General features: G+C 36.8%; 2 protein-coding genes and 1 pseudogene across 6 annotated transcripts in view; 1 reads left to right on the forward strand and 2 right to left on the reverse strand.

Annotated features, from left to right (window-relative positions):
* Window positions 1-17,821, forward strand: part of VPS37A (VPS37A subunit of ESCRT-I) — a 32,512-nt gene extending 14,691 nt beyond the window's left edge. The window contains exons 3-13 of one of the 4 annotated variants that reach the window (XR_008710100.1): window positions 693-807; window positions 1,311-1,411; window positions 7,946-8,171; window positions 9,428-9,498; window positions 11,329-11,456; window positions 11,536-11,594; window positions 11,674-11,742; window positions 14,031-14,174; window positions 15,487-15,586; window positions 16,295-16,455; window positions 17,137-17,821. Coding sequence is in view for 2 of the 4 variants with exons in the window: in XM_055567268.1 (XP_055423243.1) it covers window positions 693-807; window positions 1,311-1,411; window positions 7,946-8,171; window positions 9,428-9,498; window positions 11,329-11,456; window positions 11,536-11,594; window positions 11,674-11,742; window positions 14,031-14,174; window positions 15,487-15,567 (994 nt within the window). In the remaining 2 variants the exon portion in view is untranslated. The remainder of the gene's footprint in view (window positions 1-692; window positions 808-1,310; window positions 1,412-7,945; window positions 8,172-9,427; window positions 9,499-11,328; window positions 11,457-11,535; window positions 11,595-11,673; window positions 11,743-14,030; window positions 14,175-15,486; window positions 15,587-16,294; window positions 16,456-17,136) is intronic. The other 3 variants (XR_008710099.1, XM_055567268.1, XM_055567267.1) reach the window with 3 other exon arrangements.
* LOC129643127 (U6 snRNA-associated Sm-like protein LSm5) lies at window positions 11,756-12,549 on the reverse strand (annotated as a pseudogene).
* A 4,666-nt stretch (window positions 17,822-22,487) lies between the features above and the next one.
* Window positions 22,488-26,912, reverse strand: part of MTMR7 (myotubularin related protein 7) — a 101,768-nt gene continuing 97,343 nt past the window's right edge. For both annotated transcript variants that reach the window (XM_055567266.1, XM_055567265.1), the window contains exons 12-14: window positions 26,676-26,816; window positions 24,470-24,596; window positions 22,488-23,523 (exon numbers count right to left, since the gene is read on the reverse strand). In XM_055567266.1, coding sequence (XP_055423241.1) covers window positions 23,161-23,523; window positions 24,470-24,596; window positions 26,676-26,816 — 631 coding nt within the window. In that variant the 3' untranslated portion in view covers window positions 22,488-23,160. The remainder of the gene's footprint in view (window positions 23,524-24,469; window positions 24,597-26,675; window positions 26,817-26,912) is intronic.

The following is a 26,912-nucleotide window of genomic DNA, read 5'->3' on the forward strand; positions in this document are numbered from 1 at the left end:
ACTTCACTCCCTAATTTCAAATTTGCCGTCGTTCTGAAAGGGTTAAGATTTTTACTCTTTTTCCTTTTGGTACTGAGAATTTACTGTTAACTAGCTGAAACCAAGGACTGACCTCAAAGTTGGGAGAGAGGTGTTAATTGAGACATTTCAAAGAGAGCCGCATAGCACCAAGGCATGGTGTCAGCTCCAGTATTCCAACCCTAGTACTTCTTATTTTATCTACTTGCTCATTAAGAATTCAGTGTATAGTGAAACACTTCTTGGCAGCATTTCAAAAGAAGGAAAGCCACAAGAAAGTTATATGCCAAGACCTGTGGTTCAGTAAAAAGCCAGACTGGCATAACATGGTTCACCTGATAAAAATGTATAATTTCTGGCTGAAATTTTGGATAGTTTGGTATAATGTGATGTGTTTGAAAGCAATTAATTGGCCCAGTTTGAAGAATAGTCTATAATTCACATTATCCTTACTCCACATTAAGAAGATTTTACTATATTGAATTAATTATAGTCTTGTTGCCAAAGTGTGTCTTTCTGTATAGGTTCAGTTAACTCAACAACCATAATAGAGCACTAATTACTGAATAATTAATCTGAATGAAAGTGTGAAAATTTAATTTGCTTTTAAGTAACTTTGTTTTAGAATTATGATTATATAACATTTGTTTTTGAATCTGTTCTACTTTTGCCAGATTGCTTCCTCCACAATTTCCTCAGGAAAAACCAGTGATCAGTGTTTATCCACCAATACGGCATCACTTAGTGGATAAACAAGGAGTGTATGTTACCTCTCCATTAGTAAGCAATGTATGTATATGCTATGATTTATTTCAAAATGTTCACTATACTTAATAGATAATCCTGATTTGGAGGGTTTTTGTTTTTCAGTGGTGAGGACCTGTTGATGTTAAAACTTGGGTTCATAGTAGATCTTTTATAGTAGTTAGGAAGGGATAAAATTCAAATTTGCCTTACATTTTTTAGAATATGTATATGATTCACTAACATGAAGGACTATAACTTCAGTGTACTTAGTATTTACCTTTGAACCTTCAGATTACTGTCAGTAGTGAAGTGTGGAAATATTTCAGCTCCATTATTAACTAAATAAACTTTTAACCTCATTTATGGTATTGCTTCTATAGTAAGTTGTGGATGTTCAGTTGACATAATATCCTTTGCCTTTCATTTAATTTTTGACTTATAAAAGTGGATTTAAGTTTAAGTTTTACAGTTTAATTATCTTAATGAGACTATATAATCTTTTTTCGAAAATGATTTTGATCACTGTGTATTACTGTTACTTTTAGTTTACAATGCATTCAGATCTTGGGAAAATTATTCAGAGTCTATTGGATGAGTTTTGGAAGAATCCTCCAGTTTTAGCTCCTGCTTCAACAGCATTCCCATAGTAAGTATGTTTGTAACAAAAGAGTTTGTGTATACATTTATTTACTTTTGATCTGAGTAATCAAAGCATAGCTTAAAAATTCAAATAAGGTTAAAAGGCAGTCTGCTTTCCACATCCTCACCTTCACAGGCAGATACATTCATACTTTTCAGAGGTAACTGGATTTTATTTTTTAGCTGCTTGTCTAATATTTATCTTCATCTTTCTGAATAATATATAGATACTGCTGTCTGTTGATTCTTTGATTTTAGATACCATCTACTGACTTCCTATCATGATTAATGAAGGTTTTAGTTATTTTTCACATACCTTTCTTTTCTTCATCCTCTGTGAAATTATGATTTTTACTTAAGAGTGTGTTTGGTACTTTCATTACACTGGCTCTCAGAATATTCCATTCTGCTGAGCCAAGTACTTTATAATGATTACATTTCTGTTATGGTATAACTTTTTGCTTTTCTCTGGAGTTAATAATTACTTCAGTTTTCCATCAGTTTTATATTCTTTGATGTTTTTAACTTCCCACCTCTTTTCAGCAGCTCTGAAAAATATCATTCAAATAATTTTTTCACATCATCAAGCCTGTCAGGTAATCTTGAGGTTCCAGTATTTTTTCCTTGCAAATATTGCTCCATTTTCCCCCTCCATTCTGAATTACTGTACAAGTGCTGTCCTGCCATCCTGGGATTTCCCTTTCCCACCTTCCTGTATGGGATTCTCCTTTTCCTGCATCCTATGTTTTTTTCTTTCTCGGGCTATTTCCTAGTTTCTTGCTTTACTTACTCCCTGTGGCTTCTTAAGTAAAGGTGTGTTCAAGTTCCTAAGGATGAGTAACAGTTTATCCTAAAACTTGTGGTTGAAATAATGAGCATTTATTTTCCTTGTGAATCTGCAGTTTGGTTAGGTACTAATAGAGCTTGTTTGTGTTCCACCTTTGGCATCAACTGGCATGGCTTAAAACAGTAAACACATTTATTTGCTCATTATTCTTCAATTCAGGAAGGGTTCATCAGAGAGCTCTTCTCTGTTCTACTGACCATCAACAAGCTCTCGTCAGAAGCTCTTACCTGGGGAGGTCAGTTGAAATACCCAGATGCAGCCTGGGCTTCCTCACACCACCATGGCTGGGCTTCTGGGGTGAACATCCTGAAAGAGTAATGAGAAAGTCATATTCACCTTCTCTGGCCTAACTGCTGAAGTCATGCAGTGTCACTTCTGCTTTATTCAGTTTGTTGAGGCAGTCACGGAGTCCTGATCCGATTCGAGGGGAAGAAAATAGGCTTTTCTTCTTAACGGTGGAGTGATAAGGTTCTAGAAGAGCATGTGTGCGTGCTCAGTCACTCATTCGTGCCCAATTCTTTGTGACCCCCATGGACTGTAGTCTGCCAGGCTTCTCTGTCCATTGGATTCTCCAGGCAAGAATACCGGAGTGGGTTGCCATGCCCTCTTCCAGGGAAATCTTCCCAACCCAGGGATTGAAGCCATGTCTCCTGCCCTTTCAGGCAGATTCTTTACCACTGAGTCATCTGGGAACCCCCCTGGGAGAGCACATGGGACCAGAAATAGTGCTATGACCATTTTTGAAAGTACAGTATACCCTAAGATGCTGGGAAGAATAATTTTGAGATTTCTTCTTTTTAACCTGCAAATATCTTTAATATACCCTCATACTTCATAGTTGGTAGAGTTCAAGTTCTGTGTTGAAGTGGTTTCCACTGACTTTTTGTTTTGTTTTTCTTTTTGTTTTAATTTCTTTTTGTTTGTTTGTTTTTATTTGGTTTTTCTCCACTGAGAATTTTGAAAGCATTCCTCTATTCCTAAGGTGTCCCGTGCCATTTCAATTTCTGATCCTTTGTTACTTTTTGTGTTCAATATTCTAAAATTGCATAACGCTGCAACTTCTGACAGTCACTATTTCCTTTTCCTCTAATATCTCTTGCCTTAATTGCCCAGTTCTTTTACTTTATTTTTTCTTGTTCAAAAATCAGGTCGTATTTTAACACTACCTGGAAATCAGCTTGGGCTAGATTATCCCATTCATTAGGTATATCAAACTCAGCCATCACTTTGTGCTCCTGTGTCTTTGTCCTAGAGTCAGAAGCCTCTCTGATATTCTTTATCTAAAAACTGAATTTACTATTTTCTTCCAGGATAGGGCTAAGTATATCTCATTCACCTTATTTGAAAACATAAGCCAAAAAGTCTATTTGTTCCCATATCAAATAAGTTCTGTGATTTAGTACACATTGTTTAAAAAGCAAGTTTGCTACATTTCTTAGATTATATTATAGGTTGTACCTATAATACAGTTTTGTTCAGAATTATTAAGACTTTATTTCAAGGATATATTTCAAGTAGAAATATTCTCATGTTGGTCATAGTCTTCCTAAATAACACTTTAGATTTACATACATGTTATTAATATACTTTAGATAAAAGTAAAGCTCTAAGATTAAGGTGAGCCATACTTTGAAATAAACAAGCTTATTAGAAAGCTATCTTATTTTTTTCAATCATAGATTCACTTGGCTTAAAATTTTAAAAATATAAAGGGGTGTGTGGTAAAAAGTTCCCTTCCATTTCTTTTTCTCTTGCAATTCACTTTTTCTTCTCATTGGTATCCAAAGTTGGTTGTTTGAGTGCATATGTATAGAACTCCTGAGATATTTTATGTATATACAAAGAAATATGTACATGCAGTATTTTATTCCCTCCTTTTTTTACACAAATGATAGCATACTATTCCCTTGCCTTTTTTTTTTTTTTTCCCATCTCACTAGTGGTATGGTTCAGAGCGCTTTCCATATTGGTACATAAAGCACTTCCTTATTCTTCTTAATGGCCACAAAGTACTTGTTTTATGGACACAACATAACTTAAGACTCCTAGTTAATGGAATTTTTGTTGTTTCCAATCTTGCATAAAAGGCCCACCCTTTTGCCCTTAGTGATGCAATGAATAACATTAAAAACATTTTACCCAACTGTAAGTATTTTGTTGGATACATTGTCAAAGTGGTATACATATTTGTAAGTTTGACTAATACTTCAGAATTGCCCTAAGGAGTAAGTTGTACCAGTTTTTACTCCTGTGCTGCTGCTAAGTCACTTCAGGCGTGTCCGACTCTGTGCGACCCCATAGACGGCAGCCCGCCAGGCTCCCCCGTCCCTGGGATTCTCCAGGCAAGAACACTGGAGTGGGTTGCCATTTCCTTCTCCAATGCATGAAAGGGAAAAGTGAAAGTGAAGTCGCTCAATAGTGTCCAACTCTTAGCGACCCCATGGACTGCAGCCTACCAGGCTCCTCCATCCGTGGGATTTTCCAGGCAAGAGTACTGGAGTGGGGTGCCATTGCCTTCTTCTACTCCTATATGCAGTGCTTATTCCCTTTGCTGACATGGTGATTTATCAAAAGGGATCTTTGCTAATTTTTAAGTGGAAAATGATGTTAGTATAACTTAATTTGTTTTATCTTACAGTGAAGTTGAATCTTTTCCTAAACAGTGAAGTTGAATCTTTTCCTAATTTTTTTTTCTCTTTTCTTGAACTTGTGTATTGTATCTGATTCTCCATTTTGCTATTGGGTTGTTAGTCTTGTCAATGTGTAGAAGTTCTTTATGTATATATTAAAAAAATTAACCATTTTCCTATGACATGAGTTTCAAATGTTTTCCCCCAGTTTATTTGTCTTTATTTATAATAGGCTTTGTCATGTAGAGAGTTTTGTTGTTGTTTGTTTATGTCAAGGGATTTTTATCATTTTCTCTTATGACTTTTGAATTTGGGATCACAGAAAGTCCTTTCCCACCCCAAAGTTTTAATTTCCATGATATCTTCCAGTTCTTTAAGATTTTTTTTTAATTAAAGAAAAAAGCTTTCTATTTTAATTTGTTCCATTTGGTTTCTCTTTTATTATTATTATGAGGATCTGGCTTCAATTTAATTTTTTTCCAGATGTCGCAGTGCTATTTATTGACCTCTCTCTCTTTTTTTTTTAACCTGATTTTAAATCTTGTTTTATTATATCCTAATTGCTATATACTTGGGAATTTTCTGGATTTTTTATTCAGTTCCATTGATCTTCCTATCCATTGCCAGTGTTTTCCTTTAAAAAAAAGTTTTTTAAAATTAAGGTTTTCTGTTGTGTTTTGCTTTATGCCAGGATTAAACTCTCTTTACCCTCTTTTTTCAGGTTCTTTTCTTTATATTATTTATTTTTCTGTATAAACTTCAGTATTACAATTTTAACATTTGTGACAAATTTTCTTCCAAACAATTACAATTTTTGCTAACTTATGTCATTAAATATGACATTAAATTATGTCAAAAACAGTAGCACTCCCATTTAAAAAATTGTTTAAGCTAGATATATTTTGGAACATTTCAATACTCTGTTATGTATTTTTCCCCAACACCACCAAGTAATTCTCCAGTTCTCAGCAAACACCGTGTTCCGTACAAATTGAACTCAGTTCTGATGCTGTCCACCTGGAGATGGGGTCAGATCCACAGATGAGGGACTCAGTCTCACAGACTGCTCCATTTCACATATCAATGGAAAATCCATAGATGGTTCCTATGCTTCTGACTAACTGGCTATAAATCAGAGGTTCCCATGGATTCCCCCCAACCACCCCTGTTTTGATTAATTTAAATGGCTCATGAAACTTCAAAAATAAATTTACATATGTTTAGTGGTTGGTTATAAAGGATACAGATGAATAGCCAGATGAAGAGGTGCTTACAGCAGGGCACGGTCTAGGAGAGCCCTGAGCACAGCAGCTTTTGTCCCCATAGACTATGGATGCAGTCACGAGCAGGGCGCTTGTCGAGTCTTCCTGTTCAAGAGATTTTATAGAGCTTAATCAGCAGCCCCCCTCTTCCCTGAGATCGATGAGTGGACCTGAAAGTTCCAACTTTCTGTCACTTGGTCTTTTTGGTGACCAATCCCGTCCTCAGACTGTATAGGGATTAGCCTAGATGTTGTTAAGTTAGATGCCTGCCCCCTCGGGATGATGCTTTAAGATGGGCAGATGAGCCTTTGTCACAGTAAGTGGGGTCCTCTAATGCACTGGGCCCTGAGCCAGGAAGTCTGCGCCTCAGAGCCCTTTGAGAGCTGTTCTTAGTTTGCCGCGCCTTGTGGCTTTCTGGGATGTGAGCTCTTTTGTCTTCAGAGCTAGATGTTTTGGGTGTTTGTCTCTCAGCTTCAAACTCAAACCTTAACCCTCCAGGGAAAAGCTCTGGGTTTGAGTTTTCTCCAGGTTGTAGGTCCTCTTCCTGAGGGTGGGGTTTATGGTGAGATTGTGTCTCAACCTCTCCTACTAGCCTAGATGTCATTTTCTTCTTGTTTGCCTGATTTCCTCACATACTTTGGGGGGTTTTTTCCGGAGGAAATTGTTCCATATGTAGCTGTCGATTAAGTTTCTGTGGGAGGTGAATCCAGAATCTTCCTATGTCACCATCTTGAATCAGAACCCTGTATTTATCATCTTGCAAAAATATATTTTCTGACTTTATCTTGAGTACATACTGCTGTGCCACTTTTTCTAATATATATATGCATGATTTTTACATGCATCTTTAAAAAAAAAATTCAGGCAAGGCTTTCCTGGGACTTGTGCTGCAGCACGAGGGAGTGAACTCAAGAAACTGGGTACCCTTGCTTGCTCTCCGAGGAGAGCAGGCTAGTTCCTCACATGGAGTGAGGATGGGAGTGGCTTGTGGTTGGGCAGAAGAAGGGGTGGCCCAGCTGGCCTGCCCACCCCATGGTGTTGCTGTGTACAAGGATTATGCATAGTACCCTGCTTTTGCCCCAGGTACCTTAGAAGTGGCTGTTGGTTTGTGGCCTTTTTGTGACATTCATAATTTTGTAATATTATTCATAATTACCCTGACTGCAGTGCATTCGGTTGTTTTTAGTCCCTTTAAGTTTCTTTGTATTCTGTTGCTCAAGGAGACATTTGTCCAGGTGCAGGCACTCCATCCAATAAAAGGTCTCAGATTCAAGGTCCCAGCCCATCTGAGGTGTTTATGCATCTTTTTTATAGTTAAGCATTTTTAGCAATTCATCTATACAATTAATTTTTCTTTGAAATTTTCTAGAAAAGCCATCTTGACTTTCAGTCAGATTTTGCCAAATATAGTGAAAGCTACTAAACAATTGCTATTTGAACAAGTTTCGTGGATTAAGTGTTCTCCATTTCTTCTCTGAAAATATTCATTGATGCCAGTAGAATGCTCAAAACTCAAATATGGCCTTTCTATTCACTTCAACTGTGACCAGTTGAACTTAGGTTTTCTAAAACATATTTCTTTTTCATGGAAAGAAATCAAAATATTCTTTTTAAGGGGTATTCTTATTTTTTCAATTTATATGATATCTAATTTACTTACATAATTATAAAAACTAGTGGCACCTGCCATAAACAAATTCCATCTATAGTGCATAACAATTGTTATTTAGAACAATTAAGGAATAATTTTACAAGTTTACTCCTAAAATCTAATCGCATGTTTTTCCTCTCTTTCTCTTTAGCCTGTACAGTAACCCAGGTGGGATGCCTCCTTATGCTTCTCAGGGTTTCCCATTTCTTCCTCCATATCCCCCACAAGAAGCTAACAGGACTATCAGCTCTTTATCTGTTGCTGACACTGTTTCTTCTTCAACAACAAGTTATACAACCACCAAACCGGCTGCTCCTTCATTTGGTGTCCTTTCAAATCTGCCATTGCCCGTTCCCACAACAGACACTTCAACACCGGTTGGTATCTCCAGATATCTGTATTTTGTACCCTTGAAATACTCAGTCAGCAAACATCATATTCCTCCTCATGCCAACCACTATGGCACAAAAGATTTTTAAAAAATCACATTTTCAACTTCAGGAACAATGTCAAAGAGGTAACCATCAAATAACTGTAAGTAGAAATGTTAGTCTAGAGTTACTATGAAGACACAGTTGAGGGAATAGTCAGTGCTCCCAGGGACCGATGTAGAGCTAGAAAGATAACCTTTATATAAGATGAGATTCTTTTTTTTATACCACTTTATCCTTGGTGCCTCCGAGTATGCCTGATCTATACAGTAGGTGCTCATTTAAAATGAGGCGGATGAATGAATGAACTCATGCTTGAGGCCACATTTAGATAGATGGTAATGAATTTGCCAGGATGATAAGGTGTTGTCAAGTAAGGTAATTCTAAGAGGCAGCAGCTCTGACAAAGATGTGGAAGCATAAACCAGATGGCACATTTGTGAAGCCGCCTGTTACAGAACCCTCAGGTTTCATACAGAACGCAGGCAAAGACACAAGAAGGATTATGTAGGAGAAGCACGTGTCAGCTTATGGAAGGTCTGCCCTAGGGTACTAAGGACATTTAAACCCGTGTCTCATTGGTTTAAAAAACTGTGTTCTTAAATTAAGCTGGTAACTGCTGCCACAAGGGACATTACTGAGGGAGAGACCGTACATTAAACGTATTAAGGAGATTTAAAGGCCTTTATTTTTAACCCTTAGTAAAAGAGAACTTTTCATGGGTCCTTGACTTTAAAATGTGACCCATATATTCAGACAATGTATATTCTATTCCTTATCTTCCCTACTGTCTTATAGAAGTTACTTAGGTAACTCTTGAGACTTTTTGCCAGGTTAGTAATTTTTCTAAATGTAGTGCCTTTTGCTTGAGACATACTCATATACATCAATGAAACACACATATAATTCTCCACATTTGTCACAGATATCTCACAATTGGAGATTTGTTTTATAACCACAGGTAGTCACATGATCCTTCCTCATCAAAAAAAAAAAAGAGCCAGTAACCCTATATGTATAAAGATACACTGAGAAAGACGGAGTGAAAAAGAATGGGAGGGTAAGGACAGTGTGGAGTGCCAAGAGGATGTGTGATAGTGAAAATAGTTATTGGATGCAGTACATTAAAAGTTACTTTTATAACCAGATAGGAATAGTCGAAAAGATGGCTAAAACTTAGCACTATTTCAATATCTCTTTAGATAAGCCAAAATGGTTTTGGTTACAAGATGCCCGATATTCCTGATACATTTCCAGAACTCTCAGAACTAAGGTAAAAAAACTTGGACAGTAACATTGGTGTTTGTTGTCTATTTAATTTGTAAATGCACACATCATTTTCATGTTGTCACTATTCCTGTATCTTAGTGGGAAGTGGAAAGTTTTATGAATCTGTGGTATGTGTTGCAGTTCATATTTATTGACTTTCTAGTCTGTATCCAGGAATTTCTCTAGATCCTGGGAATGCTATAATAGTTACCAGGATAACGATGTCCTTTCTCTTGTGTGGCTCACCTTCTTGTGAAAACTATTTCTGAATACATTAAAGTTCTCATAAAGTAATAGAGAAGTGTTTTTACAAGCCATATTTTAATCAGATTTATGGCAGAAAAGTTGAATATTCAAGTTTAAGATATCATTTTTCATGAGACACTGTTTCCCTAAGAGACTCCATGAAAAAAATGTTCTGTGGTCACTCAGGCTTGTGAAGTTGCACTCTTTATACCACTATTGAAGGTTTATAGTAGTCATGAGGCTGTTATCAATGAGACTACTGAATGCTATTTAAAATGTTTGCAGTTGTTCTTGTCTTTAGTATATATCCCACCAGGGATGTACAGCCAGATACTCATGAGAAATCCTATAGTTAAAAAAAGTTGAACTTTGTTTGACCCAATGTTTTGCAATCATTTTAACAAAATAGTGACTTATTATTTTGTGCTAATAACGTTAATTAATGAAGTTTACAAATACCACATACATGTTATAAAGCAGTTGAATGCAGTATGATGCTTGCAGCCACCCCAGAAAATAGGTATTATTATTGTTGCCATGTTATAAAGGATTCTTTCCTTTCTTCGTTTTTAAAAAAATTATTATGAAAATGTCAATACGAAAAGGTGAACCTCTTTGCTAACCTTCCTCCAGCTTTTTTACAGAAAATATGGGTATAGGTCAGAATTAAACTCATAAAACTTTTAAAAATATTTGAAGTGTTTCAATCCATTACTATCTTTTTTTTCTTTCTGTTTTTTTTTTTTTTTTTTTTTTTTTAAAACAGTTCCATCTTTAGTAGGGAACTTTGGCAAAACAAAGATGCCATGGGTTCATCATGAACAGTTTTTTCCCCTGACCTAAAGTCAACCATTTTTCTGAAGGGAACTTATTCTTTCAAAATAACAATTCCAATAAGATAACAGTATCAATAACAGTTATTGAAAGCAGAGTAAGTTTTTATTTTGTTTTTTACAATTCATTTGTCTTTAGGATATATTTAATCAGAGATGTACAGCCAAATATTATTTTTTAAAGGCTTTCTAATGAAATGTTTTTGGATGACAATATAACTTAGGGAAAAAAAAAACAGGTTCATTTATTTCCTCTTGCTTTGAACTTTAGAGACTTTTTTTTCCTTGTTTAATTTTATTTTTTAATTATATAATGCTTTTGTGTGGATCTGTAGTCAAAACTGAAAGACACTCAAAAGCTTGAGCTTGCTCCATACCGCATCTTTCCAATTCCCTCTTACACTCTGGATATTGATTTTTGTTTTGGGATTACCCTTCCACCATTGTTTTGTAAAAACATTTTTATGAATACATGTACATAGACACATACCTTTATCATTTATTGTGATAGCCACATGCCTATTAGCTAAATCATCTTGATACTGTGTTTAGACTACTTTTTGTTCCATTGTGTTTGGTGTTTTATTTGCTTTTAAGGTTACAGTTTGCCTTCTTCTGAGTATATATAAAAATAATGTCAAAGATTATGTAGAACTCTTGTCAGCTGAATAAAGCTGAAAAACTGGATATTTATTGTCATGGAGAAAATCTAGATAACTGATATTCATTAACATTTTCTTCTATTGTGTTTCTAGTGTGTCACAACTTACAGATATGAATGAGCAAGAGGATGTATTACTAGAGCAGTTTGTGACTTTGCCTCAACTAAAACAAATTATTACTGACAAGGATGACTTAGTAAAAAGTATTGAGGAACTAGCAAGTATGTCCTTCTTTACTTTTTAAATTTCCTAAGAAAAATGTGATCTTTATCTAGAAATAAACTAGAATTTATCTTACAGGAAAAAATCTCCTTTTGGAGCCCAGCTTGGAAGCCAAGAGGCAAACTGTTTTAGATAAGGTATGAGTTAGTTATCATTTTTAAGAAGTCCATATAATTTTAAAGTACAATGAAACAGCATTTTTATTTTCTCTTTTAGTATGAATTACTTACACAAATGAAATCAACTTTTGAAAAGAAGATGCAAAGGCAGCATGAACTTAGTGAGGTAAGATTGTTGAGCTGTTTTCTTTTACCATAAGAATTTTTACTTTTTTTTTGACAGTTAACGAAAACATGTTTATTTTTGTCTTCAAAGAACAAACTGTTCTTTTCCCAATATAATCCTGATTAACTTACAAAAATGGGCATTTACAATGCATCATCAAAGCACTTCCCTTTAATGGGAAACTTGACTTCACAGAATACAAACATTAAAAGACTAAAAAAAACTTTTGTTGTCATTACAAGACAGAACAGCATCTAGCATAAGTCAAGGAAGTCATTCATATTTCAAGTCCTTGTCCTCCAGGAACCAGCATTGGTATATTATTTCCATTTAGCAAAATTGGATCTAATTCAGTAATTCTTCTTCGTTCTGGTATGATTTCAAATTCAGTGACATCTTCCAGTACCATATTGACAAAGTCACCAAATCCCAGAAGTATGCCAACAGTCTCCTCATCACTCTTCATCTCAATGTGAATTCTTGATCCTATCCTTGTCCACAAGCTCTAGAGGAAGCAGCTACGGCGGGTTAGTGGTCGAGTTAGCTACCATGGCTAAGCTGGAAGTGGACTAGAAGTTTTACTCTTAATATGCACGAGCCACATTCTTAAATGTGTTATTATCAGAAAGCATTTATTAGGCATTCGAGTTTATAAGGCATGATAAACAGCCTTGAGTTATGCAGATGAACAGCTCTCAGTTTTATGAGCCATTATCAGTCATTTTGTGGTCATGCAAGAGCATTTGGTTCCAAAACAGAAAAATATAAAAAGCCCCATAAATAAATGTTCTGGGAAAGTTATTATAAAGCCAGTTTAACTCTTCTAATAAAAGTTAAAAAGAAAAATTTTAGTTTTAGACTTACTTGCAAGCCTGTATACAACTATCTTAAACAAGAAGTTAGCAAATTGGAAAATATAACATATAGAAAGTATAAAGTATAATTCACCACAAATAATAACTTTATACTAGAAATCCAGTTATGTGAAAAATCGAAAGCTTTTTATAAAATTAATCCTTGTTTCTGAAAAAAAAAATTTAAATTAAAAGGGGGAAATCATTTAAAAAATTAAATAGGACATAATCTTCATATATCAACAACCCACATCGTAACTAACAATATTCTGTTTCCTTTAAAATCAGGAATTCTAGGAAGTGAAGCCAATGTAATATAATATGATCGTTCTTTTTAACTTTTTATTTTGTATTGGGGTATAGCCCATTAACAATGTTGTGATAGTTACAGGTGAACAGCAAAGGGACTCAGCTGTACATACACGTATATCCATTCTCCCCGAAACTCCCCTCCCATCCATGCTGCTATGTAACACTGAGCAGAGTTTTCCGTGTGCTATACAGCAGATCCTTATTGGTTAGCCATTTTAAATACAGCAGTGTATACATGTTGATCTCAAACTTCCTACCTATCCCTTTCCCCCATTCTTCCTGCCTAGTAACTGTAAGTTCATTCTCTATGTCTGTATTATCTCCTTGCTTTCTTTCCCATGTGCTCTTCCTCCATTTATACTAAAGTTTTTGGCATGTTCTGGCCTATCTCAGTTTTTGCAAGGGAAGATTTATCTTTGTTTATTGATGTGTTTTTGGCTATTATGTTCCTGGTCTGCTATTAAAAGGCATATGGTACTCTAGACCTTTGTCCTGGAGTATAATTTCATTGCCTTTAGGAGCACTGGAATCAGAGGGTAATGTGGTAGATTTTTAAGATTACTTGATCCAACCAATTGCTGACACTGTGCAATTGTTATATCTTTTGCATTGCACTAAGCTCGTTGCATATGTGGCCCATTATTCCACACAAAAACCTATGAGGGTAGGTATTGTTACTATTTTTCCATTTTACAGATGAGGAAACTGAGGCACGTGGATATTAAATAACATCCCTGAGGTCATACAAATGGAAAGTGTCAGAGTCAGGAATCGCACGTAAGGAGTCCTCCCCTCTCTTAGCCAGAAGATCTGAGAGAATCAATTGAAATACTTTTGGAGGCACTTTAGAGCTTACTAGATGAAGAGGCTTTTCTCAGTAATCAGCATCATTCCTTAGACAAACTTAATAAACTAATTCCTTAATTTAATAAAGAATACTAGAAACCAAAAGCAAACATCACAGTTAATGACTCAACATTTCCAGGATCATTTTAATGTTAGGAGTGAGACAGTGATGCCCCAATATCACTGCTATTTAGCTTCTACCCATTTTCCTTCCCACTAAGGAGTTTCTCAGAGCATTAGATATTAATGACTTTCTTTCTTGATTTTCTTTTTCAGAGCTGTAGTGCAAGTGCTCTACAGGCAAGATTAAAAGTAGCTGCACATGAAGCTGAGGAAGAATCTGATAATATTGCAGAAGATTTCTTGGAGGGAAAAACGGATATAGATGATTTTCTCAGTAGCTTCATGGAAAAGAGAACAGTATGTAATATTATTTGGTTGAGGACAAGTGACATAATATCAAATTACTTATGTATATTCATGAGTAAGAAAAAAATCTTAGCACATTACTGAGCTAGAGTTTTGAGTGCCATGAGAGGAAACTGAAGAGCCCCTGAGAATGGTAGCAGCTTGCTACTATCACTTTATACCTGCTTGTTGTGAGTACACAAGCATGTGAATCACATAACAGTTCTGTTTCAGAAATGATAGCCGAAGTCTACTCTAGTCTTAATAGTCAAATACTATTTTTTAAAGTCTTTAATGAAGCTTTTTTGGATGACAGTATAACTTAGGGGAAAAAAACAGGTTCATTTATTTCCATTTGCTTTGAACTGTAGAGAATTTTTTTCCTTGTTTAATTTTATTTTTTAATTATATAATGCTTTTGTGTGGATCTCTAGTCGAAGTCTTAATAGTTGTGATATACTCCTGAATAACCTGTTTCATAAGCTGTTTAAAATTTAGGAGAATAACTTAAAAAGGTTTTTTTCATTTGTTTATTGTCCACACTGGATGGCTTGTGGGATCTTCATTCCACAGTCAGGAATTGAACCCAGGCCACTGCCATGGAAATGCCAAGTCCTTCCCACTAGACCACCGGGGAATTCCCTATGGAGATTTTTGTTTGTTTGTTTTGTTTTGTTTTGTTTTAATATTACTTGAGAACATTCTGGGGATAGTTTCTGTTCTAGTATTTCCATTATATTTAAAGAAAAGATTTTGAAGTCTGCTTAGCAGTATCTTATCCTTTGGTAAGTCCTATGTATTTACCTAATTTCTCTGGAACATCACAGTTATTTATAACCTTTATACAGTTAAGTGCTACTGTAAAGGAAAGTGGGCCAGATTTTATTATTCCCATTTTCCACGAGAGAAAATTGAAGTTCAGGGACATTATTGACTATAGCTTTAATGAGGCATTCATTTCTAGTCCTTTTTATTTTTTTGGTACTATATAACTGTATTGTGAGGCTTTTGTTTGTTAAGCTTCCAGGGTAACAACAGTAGGATTTATTTTCATATTTTTAAAACACAGATATTTGAAATTATATAATCAGAGAACTGGTATAAAGGATCAGAATGTGTTTTACATTCTAGAGGTTTACAGACAAAGATTATCTTCCAAACAAATTTTTTTTTTTTTTGGATTCTTAAACTCTGTGCCACCTTAGACATCCACAATTTAATGTCAACGAGTTAAAAGATTCTTACTTAGAATTCTGTCAAAATGTAGCTAGTTGTAGGAAGATTATTGGAGAAGTGACTGGTTTTTAAATAATTTATCTTCTAGATTTGCCACTGTAGAAGAGCCAAGGAAGAGAAACTTCAACAAGTGATAGCAATGCACAGCCAGTTTCATGCTCCACTATAGGTAAATTGTATCCTGGAAGGTTTGTGTCTTGAGGCTATTGCATGGCTGTCTTTAATGAAGTGTTCTTACCAGTGCTTGTTCAGCCAGCTTTAAGCATAATACTATCGTTACAGCTACCATGCTATATAACATGTAGAATACTTTGTATTATGTATTAAGCATGATGTTATACACCTAAGCATATGGCCAGTATAAATTGTTTGCATGTTTTCTCAGTATGGTGTTTGCTTAAATGAGTTTTGTTTTCAGTATTTGATAGCTACATATGTAGAGTTTAAGTTCCTTTCTCTCATCTGGTATGGGGCATATACCATAATACTTAAGTTGACTTATTTCTCAGTAGTCTCTTTTGTCATTTTTTCCTTTAAAAATGAACTTCCAATCTGTCTCTTTTCCATCTATTCCACTAAGTTTCTGATCAGTCCTCTGACTTCAGGGTTTCTCCTTTGTGCAGAGCACTGACAAAATGATCCTCCTAAAATACCACTCTGTGATAACATCTCTGCTCTAGGACCTTTAAAGAACCCTGGGGATGATAAATACCACGTTTCTTTCTCTGGTTTTAAGCCTTCTGTAAGCTGGCTGACATTTTAGATCATCCGTTCTAATTTTCCATTTGCCTCTCCTGTGTTCTCTTCTGTCATGTTCTTTTTTCTGCCATCATGTCTTTGTTCATGCTCTCATCTGATCTCAAGACATTCTTCCATTTTCCTCTGTCTTGTTTTAGGACTGGATTTGGCTGCAAAGACTAGCTCCAACCTCAAGTTTAAGTAAAAGCTTGTGTTCCTGGATAATGCAGGAAAACAGCCCAAATGTAGGAAAGCACACCTGTCTCCTGGGAGTGAAAGCATGAGGCCATCCGTAACCAAAGCAGCTCTTCTTCCTTAGGTGCTGCCACAGGCTGCTTGTTTCTCGTTCCTGCTTTCCTCCCCTTTTCTGTGTCTCACTCTCATGTGCCTTCTCATTGGCTCTTCAAAGAGCCTTTCTTTGCTGCACTTGCACATGGTTCAGCCACTGCTGCCCACAGGCCTGATCTGACGGCCCAAGCACCCGGGGGAGACTGAGCAGGGTGTCACAACAAATCAAGGAAAGAGACTGGCCCTGCGTAGATGGTGTCCGTCCTGACCTCACGGTTTTACCTGGAGACTGGTGTCATGTGGTCTTCTGCCTGCTTTGCTGGGCTGATGGAGCAGATGTGGAGGAGACAGCGTGGGAGTTTCCTTTAAAAGGGAGCCGCTACAGGGAGGGAGGTGACAGGCATTTCTCATCTCCAGCTCAAACTTACTTGCCCCTTTTCTCAATGTAGCTGTCCTTAACATTAGTAGCAACATTGCGTTATTTTACAACTAAGATTATTAATCCCTGAGGGTGTTGATTTTTAATATCAAGTATAGCAGCAGTAGCATACATATCTCAAGGTTGAGAAGTGGGCAGTGAGTTATTCTGTTATTCATGCATGCTAGATTCCTTTCCCACCTCTTTTCCCTCATTGTCAGGTTATCTTCTTAAGAAATCTTAATTTATCATCTGAAAGTAAATCTTAGGTTTTTGATTTTCTTTTCTTTTCAGATTTTCCTGAAAACATGAACTGCAAAGAGAGGAATGGGACACAAAACAAATAAGCACATTTATATTTATGATTTGCAAATTGGCATTTCATCACAAGGCTGAATTCCTAGATGTATTATATAGGTTGTATACAGAACTGAGACTGATTTTGTACAGATTAGAATGATTGCTATGATCTTTGCTTTGAAAATTTTTTCTGCACTATTTGCACTAAAAATGTTTATTTATTGTTGATAAATTCTATCATATTTAAATTCTACTGCTGTTCCTCTCTTATTATTGATTAAATACCTGTGCATGTAATTTTAGCTACTCTCAATATTTTATAAAATTACTTCATTTCAATTTGTATTTTTAATTTGAAACTGCCTCATTTCTTTATCAAGGATAGTTTGCTTAGATTTTTTTTCCTCTCAACCCTTTTTGAAAAATTACTATTTCAACTGTAGAAAGATTCTTATTTTTTTCTTTCTTTCTAGATGATAAAACTTTGAAAAATAATTTGTTTTTAAATATTCACAGTGTCAGGAAACACCAAACCTGCCAATGTGCCATCTCGAGTAATTTTTAATACACAGAATAAATGAAAAGGATAAACCAGCTGTTTTATATACTCTTATTTTTAAAATTAAAGATGCATTTAAAAGGCAATACAGGTAAATAAATATTTTACCTAATAGAAAAATTGCCTTTCATTTAAACTAGTCCAACATAAACTTTCATGCTAGCTTTTTAAATATAAGTATCTGATGGGTTTGTGGTTAGATGAGGATATGCTGTCTGAATTCTGAAGTTTAAAACAGTATTTTGTTAATAAATAGTAAAGAACACAAAAGTCAGTGAAATTTTCTGACCTTTACTGTGTTAGCTTTTCTCTTATGAAAGCTTTAATAATAAATAAAACTAATATTTAATTTTTAGGCAGTCTAGTTCTTAATTTTTCACTTTAACTTGTATATGTTAAACAGTTTGCTTTTACAGTTCGTTACAGAATGAACATATTTTATGGATAGCAGTGAAAGCCAATTAAGTAGAAAATCTTGAACTAGATTTCCAAGGCTTGGTAAAGTAGCATCCTAATGCCTATTTTCATTTAAACTTCAGTATGATTGCCATTCCAAATCCTAGCATACAGTACAGGTTTTTTTCATCATTCTTCTTTCTATACCTATTTCTGGCAACAGTTCAGGAAAAATTATTTTCTGAGACTTGAAAAATGCTTAATACTTAGTCTTTGTTTAAGGGAGGACAAGTATTCACATGGACTATAAAGATATAATTTGAGTAAAGAAATAACTTTTTTAACCTGTCTTCCTGGTACTATGCTAAGAGCATGCCATTTAATCTTCAAAATGACCTGACATGGAAGTTATGATTATTATTCCGGACATATAGTACGTAACTGAGGTAAGTGTTTCAGATTTGTTGCAGTCTTCTGGGTGTTGAGAAACCTTTCCTTACTGCACTGGCCACGTAAGCTTCAGTTTTCCCAGCAGTCACCACAGTGGAGAACATGATTATCCCAGTCTTTTGGAAGCAATCAGGAAGCTTTCTTAGAAACCAGTCAGAGCCCAGAACAAGAGCCCAGCAGACCACAACCATTCATTCATTTGATTTATTAATTTTATTAAGCCCTCTAAGAGTGAGGCACTGTGGAAATACTATCCAGTGATGACTCAAACATGGCCTAGGTGTTTATGTACTTATCCACCTTCCTCTCCACCAAAAAAAGTTATTTTCATACATAGTAAATCACATAAGTAATTCATCTTAATATCTTATTTTTTTTAACTTGAAGTATCCCAGTTTCATTCTGTACCAGTTAACATACCTTGGTTTCTTCTTCTAAAATTAGGTAACCTCCTTACAATCTAGTCATTAAAAAGAGGACTCTGATCATCATTATCTGTCTTTAATAGATCAGATATTAGATCATAGACATCATCCAGGATGGAAATTAGTCTACATTTGAATATGTATGAATTTTGGTTTTACAATAAAAACTTAAGTGACTTTTCTATAGTACTAGTATTATTTTTTCCTTAAACTTGGCCATATTGGAGAAGCAGTGCCAGAAGAAGAAAAAGTGCCTGTCAAAGCAGGGATTGTGATTTTCCTCTAACACATAATAGATGACTAGATGGAAATCAGAATAGCAGAGAAAAGCTTAGGAGTTATTAGATTATGCAGAGTTAGGGGTTTGTCATAGGTAGGACTTTAAAGACTGATATCTCAAATAGTTTTCTAAACATATGTGAAACATGCTAGACAATGTTTCAAAGTTGAAAGATTTTCTAGGAATAATCTATACTAGGAAATTTATATTGGAATAGAGATCATCTGACAGTAAGTCTGATCATAATTCATATATGTTTAAATTGAAGGACAGCTCAGATTTATTTTTAGGGAAAGCAAGTAAACTAATCTTGTGCTCTTAAAGAATAGAAACCTCATGCCAGGGTCTTCCTTCTTTTTATGTTCCTTTACTCTAAAAAAGTTCCTTTGTTGATTGTAGAGTCATGATCAAAATGCTTACCTACTTCATATCATTAAATTTTCCTGAAAATCACTAAATAATAAATCACTTGAGCTCTAAATATTACCAGCAGGGAAATAATCTGTCTTGAGTCAGTTTTACATTGGTTTAAACCAACTGCTCTAAAGAAAACACTTTCTGATTGATGTTTGATTTAAAATGAGAACTTACTGTTAGAGATTTTAGTCTAATCGGATTGGCCATGCTCTTTTAAGGCTCCATGCCACACAATAACATCTTAATAAGCAATAAATAGAACCTTTAAAAAAAAAAATTTCAGTGTTAGGTTAACTTCTAGTAAGTAGTCTAAATGAACATATGCTGAAATTATAATGTTTTGTAAAATGGTGGGGGCTGGAAAAAAGTTGGTGTCTGATAGAAAAGATATCACATTAAAGAACTAAATTTTAACGTATCATATTTATATTATTTGCTTTTCAAATAAATGCATAGTTCTGTTTGGTATAGTTACTATGTCATTTTTTAAAAATTTGTTATTTATTTTTGTAGATATATATTGCCAGATGGAAGAAATTAAATTCTCAATACTAGGCAAAGAAGTTTCTAAGAGTTGATAATCAACTACAAGAGTGGTATGGAGTTATAAAAATATAAAAGCCATTACGACTATATCCTAAGAGTCTTTAATAAGGTATTCACTAATACAGAAAGTTGTTACTCTTGACCACCTTTCTCCAATTCCCCAGCCACCCACTGCCCCAACCTTCATGCTGGGTTAACCACAAATCTGATCTTTTTCTGTAACTTTGGGGTTTTTTTTTTTTAAGAGTACACATATAAGTGAAATCATATAGTATTTGTTTTTCTCTGATTTATTTCACTTAGCATAATTCCCTCAAGGTCCATTCATATTGTTGCAAAAGGCAGCATTTTCTCATTTTTTTATGTCTGAATACTATTCCGTGGTGTGTGTGCTTCTTTCTTCATTTATCTGTTGGTGGACAGTTAGGTTGTTTCCATGTCTTGGCTATTTTAAAACAGTGCTGCTGTGAACATGAAGGGGTACGAATATCTTTTCAAGTGAATGTTTTCATTTTCTTTGTATGTATTCAGAGTGGATCTGTATGCTGGATCATACAGTAGTTCTATTTTTAATCTTTTGAGGGTCCACTGTACTGTTTTCTATAGTGACTTTACCTGTTTGTGATCCCATCAACAATACACAAGTGTTCTCTTTAATTCACATTATCACCAACATTTCGTATCATTTGTCTTTTCGATGTTGGCCATCCTGCCAGACGTGAGATTTGGTTTTGATTTGCATTTCCCTAAAGATAGTGATGTTTAGCATCTTTTCATGTACCTGTTGACCCTTTCATATATCTTCTTTGCAAAAATGTCTGTCTTTTGCCCACTTTTAATTGTACTTATCTTTAATCCAGTTTAGAAATGTATCGTCCAGAGTGAGATATTAGTATACATTTGGTTCAGATTTCCTGTTTCCTTATGATTCTCTTTGGATGATCTATCCATTGTCTATAGAGTGGAGTGTTAAAGTCCCCATTATTTCTCCTTTTAGCTCTGCTGGATTTTGCTTTATGTATTTAGGTGGTCTCTTTTTGGGTGAGGCATCTGTTTCAGCTCTGAAGCGGAGTTGGAGGGTCACTGGCTGAGACAGCTGGGTAGGACAGCTGGCTTGGTTCCCCACCCACTCAGGTGAGGCTGTAGGATGGATTCTGTGGTGGATTCTGTGGACTGGTGGGTCCAGTCCCAGTTGGGACTGGACGCTGTACTCAGGATTAAGTGGGGCAGCAGGATGGGATACACGGCCTGCACACTCATTGTTTGGGGACCTGAGTCAGGCAGGAATATTCATGGAAGGTGCTGGCGACCAGTTTCACTCTGCAAACAGGTTAGGCCACGGGCTGTGCTCTGTTCAGCTGCCACGGTCAGCAGGGCTATCGGATGGGTTGTGCGGCTTCCCACGTGTTCTGGAAAAGCTCCCTGGTCAGGGCAGAGGCTGATGGCTGTTTGCAGCAGTAAGTGCAGCTGCAGATCAGTTTCCCTGCCCAAGCACAGCAGGAGAAGCAGCTTGAAAATCACTAATGCTATGTCTGTGGTCTCACACTGACATGTGCCCCCAGTTCCCTGGCCAGTCAGAGCCGTTGGTTTTGCTCTCAGGACAGTCAGCTCTGCCCACCCGCTTCTCCGCTCAAGATCTGCTGGGGTGCACAGCTTCCGGGTGTTCTCGCCAGGCCTTCCTGTCTGATGGGGCTGGGGGCCATGCTTCCCAGTGAGTGGGGCTCTGGCTCCCACCTGGGAAGGACTGCAAAGGCCCATTTCAGGCATCTCCCAAGTTCTCCTCAACAGGCTTTCTGGTCAGGAGGGGTCAGAAGCCACAATCTGCAGCAAGAAAGGCGGAGACTTAGCTCTTGTGCCTGGGTGGGGACAGACCAGATTCCACAGCCAGCAAAGCTCCCCCGTGACAGCCCCAGCGAGGCAGACCTGCTCCCTGTCAGACTCCCTGCTCAGACTGCACCGCCAACGCAACCCTGCAGATGAACAGAGCTGATGGTTGAGGCTACTGCATGGGCTCCACAGGCACAGTGTGGCTTAGCCATGTGAACACAACTTCTGAAGTGACAAGTGACAAACATGACAGCAGTGTTCTCTAGTTCTTCAGTGAGCGTCTTCCTTCACTGAAGTGGTACCCTGAACCATTATACAGTTACACTGCTGGAATCAGGCTTGGGGCTGACCCCCTTGTCTTGGTAATGTAGTTTCTGGAACCCGTAATAAAAGGTTGTTTTTAAGAAGCTAATGTGATCCAAAATAATATTTATGAACTAGAGCATAAATGTTGTTTCTACTTTATTGGGTATTAGACTGGTATTAGAGAAAAGTGCATGGTAAGTTTTAGCATATTTTAAATAGGAGAAATATGAAATTCCAGGGAAAGGCAACAAAACTATTACAACAATTCAAAATACATTATCTGTAAGGAAAAGTTAAAAGTGATCATTAAATCTGAACACTAAGCTTAAGCAGAATTACAAAGCTCATCTGTTACAGAAATATATCTATTAACAAAAATCCTGATAACAGAGTCGGAGGAAGTGTGAAATATTTGAGGAAACAAAATATTCATCTGGAAATGAACTAAAAGGAAAGATTGAATATGAGTGTGAAGGAACATGGTCAGGGCACTTTGAGCAGCTGCAGGCAAGGAAGATGTGAACTGATAACCTCGGGTGAGGTCATTGCTCTGTAGTGAATAAAACCTCCATAGTCTAGAAGGGGGAACAATTTTCCTTGAATTTGCTTGATAAAAGAAATGGCTGTTTCCTGTTCATCAACACCTAAAGGAACTCGAAGTTGGACTTTTTTCCTTTTCGTCGCTACGTTTTATAATTCTCGACGACCCGTACCATTTCTTGGGCTGTTTTTATTTGAGATTGCACTGTTCCCTTATTTTTGGAAAGTGTTCTTGTGTGTCCTTTACTTGGGAACTCCATGGCGGGGGATCCTCAGGCGGTGAGAAACACGGCTTCGTCGGAATCCCGGTCCTTGCCACTGTCCTCACTCGGCACACACTCCCCACCACTGGGGGAGCGGCAGCTCAGATCCTCCACCCCCGATTCTTGGTCACTGTTGGCAGACAGGTCTGGGTCTGAACTTTTCAGATTGTCTTGAGTGAGGATCAAAGCAGAATCCTCGTCGCCCTGGGAAGGGCTCCTGGATGGGAAGGACTTCACATTGCCGCTGTAATCCTGAGGGGTGTTGGCTGCACTGTTGTCCGAGGTAGAAAATCCTGAATGTTTGCTGGGCTCACTCTGCTTACTCCTCACCTTAGTGCGATTTAACTGCACTTTCTGAATTTTTTCCAGCCTCTAGAAAAGAAACCACAGTTTCAGGGAACAGTCATAAAGAATGTATCTTTTTTGGTACGTGCCTACCTTTTAGTGTTCATTATCTCCCGGCTGGGTGAAATGTTAAGAAAATGGGATATAGATGGACTTGGTTTCAAAGCTAGACTTTATGACTCTGGACAAAATAATTAGATTCTGTGAGGCTCGTTCTCTTCCTAATGTAAGGATGGCACTCTATAAAAAAGCAGAAAACACAGCCTAGGTAAAGCACCTGGCAAAGAGTAGTCATCGTTCTTTCTGTACCTGTGTGGTTTTACATAATGATTTTCATCCTGTGAACCGAAAGTACATTTTTTAAAATATCAGGAATGAGGTTTTTATTATCTAATTTTTAAAATTAAGATAGAAGTAGCTCACTCTCTTAAAGTGTACAGTTCAGGTTTTTTGTTTTTTATTTAAGTATATTCACAAGGTTATGCAATCATTCACCACTATCTCGTTTCCTAATATCTTCATCATCCCCAAAGCAAACTATGGAAATGAGCCAAACCAGATGTCTGAAATGCATCAAGTGTGTAGGTCTGGGCTTTGATGATCTGACTGTTCACCTGGTAGGATTGCGTTTCAGGTTACCTTCTGGCTAGAAATATGAAAGGACTTTGCAGGTAGCACAGTGGTAAAGAATCCACCTGCCACCGTAGGAGACACAAACAGATGCAGGTTCGATCCCTAGGGCAGGAAGATCCCTTAGAGGAAATGGCAACCCACTCCAGTATTCTTGCCTAGGAAATCCCATGGACAGAGGAGCCTAGCAGACTAGTCCATGGGGTCGCAAAGAGTTGGATACAACTGAGCACAAAAATATGAAATGGCTGTGTTGCTGCATTTCACACATCCTGAGTCACAAGAGGCTTTTCCCAGAGCTGCAATCATCAGCAAATAAGGTGAGCAAGAGCGACTGTCTTACTTCTTCCAGGGCCTCAAGTTCTTCCTCCAGCTGCTGAGTCTCCTCCTTCACGGCCATGAGGTAATCTGTGACTGATTGTCGAGGCTGCAGTCCCTTCTCAAAGCGATTATACATTCCATTCCAAAACCTGTGGAGGATAGCAGAGCTTCATGAAACCGTGTCACAGTCTGTACATTCACTTTCTTGAGTCTTCCAAGGTATCTTTCAAACCATAGTCCTAATAATAACCAAATGCGAAGTACAGGGTCAAAAAAGCCACTCACTAAGGTAATGGGGTTGCAAAGAGTGGGACACGACTGAGCGACTGAACTGAACTGAAGGTAATAATTTCATGTTAATGTTTTCATTTTCTTGAATCAGTCAACTTCTTTTGGGGAGAGTAAATTCATGAAGAATCTACTTGAGTAGATGGTACTGAATTAAAAGGTACATAATATATTTTTCTAAAATAGATTTGTAGTAGTATATGTTACCATTTTCTTTATTTTTTTGGCTTAAGATGACTTAGTTAGGAAGTCAACTTGGAAAATTAGTGTTTATATCACCATTTAGAATCTTTCAGCCACAAAGGAATCTTTTAAATTTGAGGTTTTTTAAATGACAGCCACTAGGATTACTTACATTTGCAACAAATCCTCCCTTTTTTATCCTATACAGTAAAGCATACTGGAATGCAAATAAAAATACAGGTATACCTTATTTTACTGTGCTTTGCATAGATTGCATTTTTACAGAGTGAAGGTCTGTGGCAAGTCTATCAGCACAGTATTTCTAACAGCATTGCTCACTTTGTGTCTCTATCACATTTTGGTAATTCTCAGAATATTTCAAGATTTTTCATTTTTTTATGGTTATCAGTGATCTTTGATGTTACTACTAGTACTACTCACTGAAGGTTAGCATTTTTTTTTAAACAATAATGTATTTTTAAATTAAGGTATCTAACAGTTAGATTGTTTTTTAGACATAATACTATTGCACACTTAACTGACTACAATGTAGTGTGAATAGAACTTTTATATGCACTGCTGCTGCTCAGTCGCTTCAGTCGTGTCCGACTCTGTGCAACCCCATAGACGGCAGCCCACCAGGCTCCGCTGTCCCTGGATTCTCCAGGCAAGAATAATACTGGAGTGGGTTGCCATTTATATGCACTAGGAAACTAAAAAATTGTGACTCAGTTTATTGCAGTGTTCACTATCACAGTGGCCAAGAACCAAACCCACATTATTTCAGAAGTATGCCTGTAAATAGCATTATCATAAGGACACCTATAGATTTACTCAGAAAAGTACTTTGAGAGCAGGGACTTGGCGTCATTCATTGATTTATCCACAGTGCCTAGAACAGTGCTTGAGCCTCAGTAATATACGTGTTGAGTGGCTAGAGCTAACAAATTAGTTGCAATACAGTTGACTGCAGGGTATGTATCTCAACAGGTCTCAAAACTGCCAATTCACATAAACCATGAGGCATTTTTTTCAGTGTGACAGAATTAATATTATTCTATAGAATTCTGGGGAAATAACTGGATTGAAGTCATTATTGGGTTGGCCAAAAAAGTTTGTTTGGGTTTATTGATACAGAACGAACGTCTTGGCCAACCCAATGAGAATGAAAGCTCTAGAGACGAAAAGCCACTAAAGGGTGTATTGAGATAGGGAGGGAGAAGGAATGGGTTTCTTGGTGATTTCTGTGTAATTTTGTCTTTTTCATGACCTCTGAGTCACCATTCTGTATTATACCAGTCCAGAGGAAAAAACCCAAGGATAAAAGAGAGCCTCCAGACCTAGTAGCATCTGTTGGGTACCACCAGGCCTTCCCATCCCAGTATAGACCGTCTTGAATTTATTTCCACAGGGCAATAGTTTCATTTGATTCAGCAGCAAAAGAAGGTAAGCTGTGTCATGACCACTAACGAAACCTGCAACTCCACATTTAACTTCAGGCACTTGGTTTATTCAGTCCTTCTTCCCTCTCCTCCTTTCACTTTTAAATAAAAGTGAAACTTACATTCTTAGGATATCATTACTACAAAACATCAACTTCTAAAGAGAATTCCATATTTAGAGGGGAAAGAGAGGGACAGGAGACGGGCAAAAATGCCTTGGAGCTCAGTGTTACATACCCTTTAGCCTCCAGGTGGTAAACAGTGCCAGAATCTAAGGCACAACCACACCCAGTGAGGTCCCAGAGGTTTACGTACTTGTACATGAAGTTGCATGGAGCTGTGGGGAGATGAAGGACTCCCCAGGTCTGACTGTGATCAGCTCTAAACAGAGGATTCAAGTAATCGGCCCGATTTTTCCACAGGTGAGCCCATAAAGAGTATGTTCTTTCTTGAACTCTGTTATAAAGAAAATAAGCCTTAAAATGACTTCCCTTGGTTCTTAGAAGTAGTAGACATATTAAAGCTGGAAAGGAATCAAAACTTGTTACATCA

The sequence above is a fragment of the Bubalus kerabau genome, chromosome 2 (assembly GCF_029407905.1).
Source record: "Bubalus kerabau isolate K-KA32 ecotype Philippines breed swamp buffalo chromosome 2, PCC_UOA_SB_1v2, whole genome shotgun sequence".
NCBI classification, from domain to species: Eukaryota; Metazoa; Chordata; class Mammalia; order Artiodactyla; family Bovidae; genus Bubalus; species Bubalus kerabau.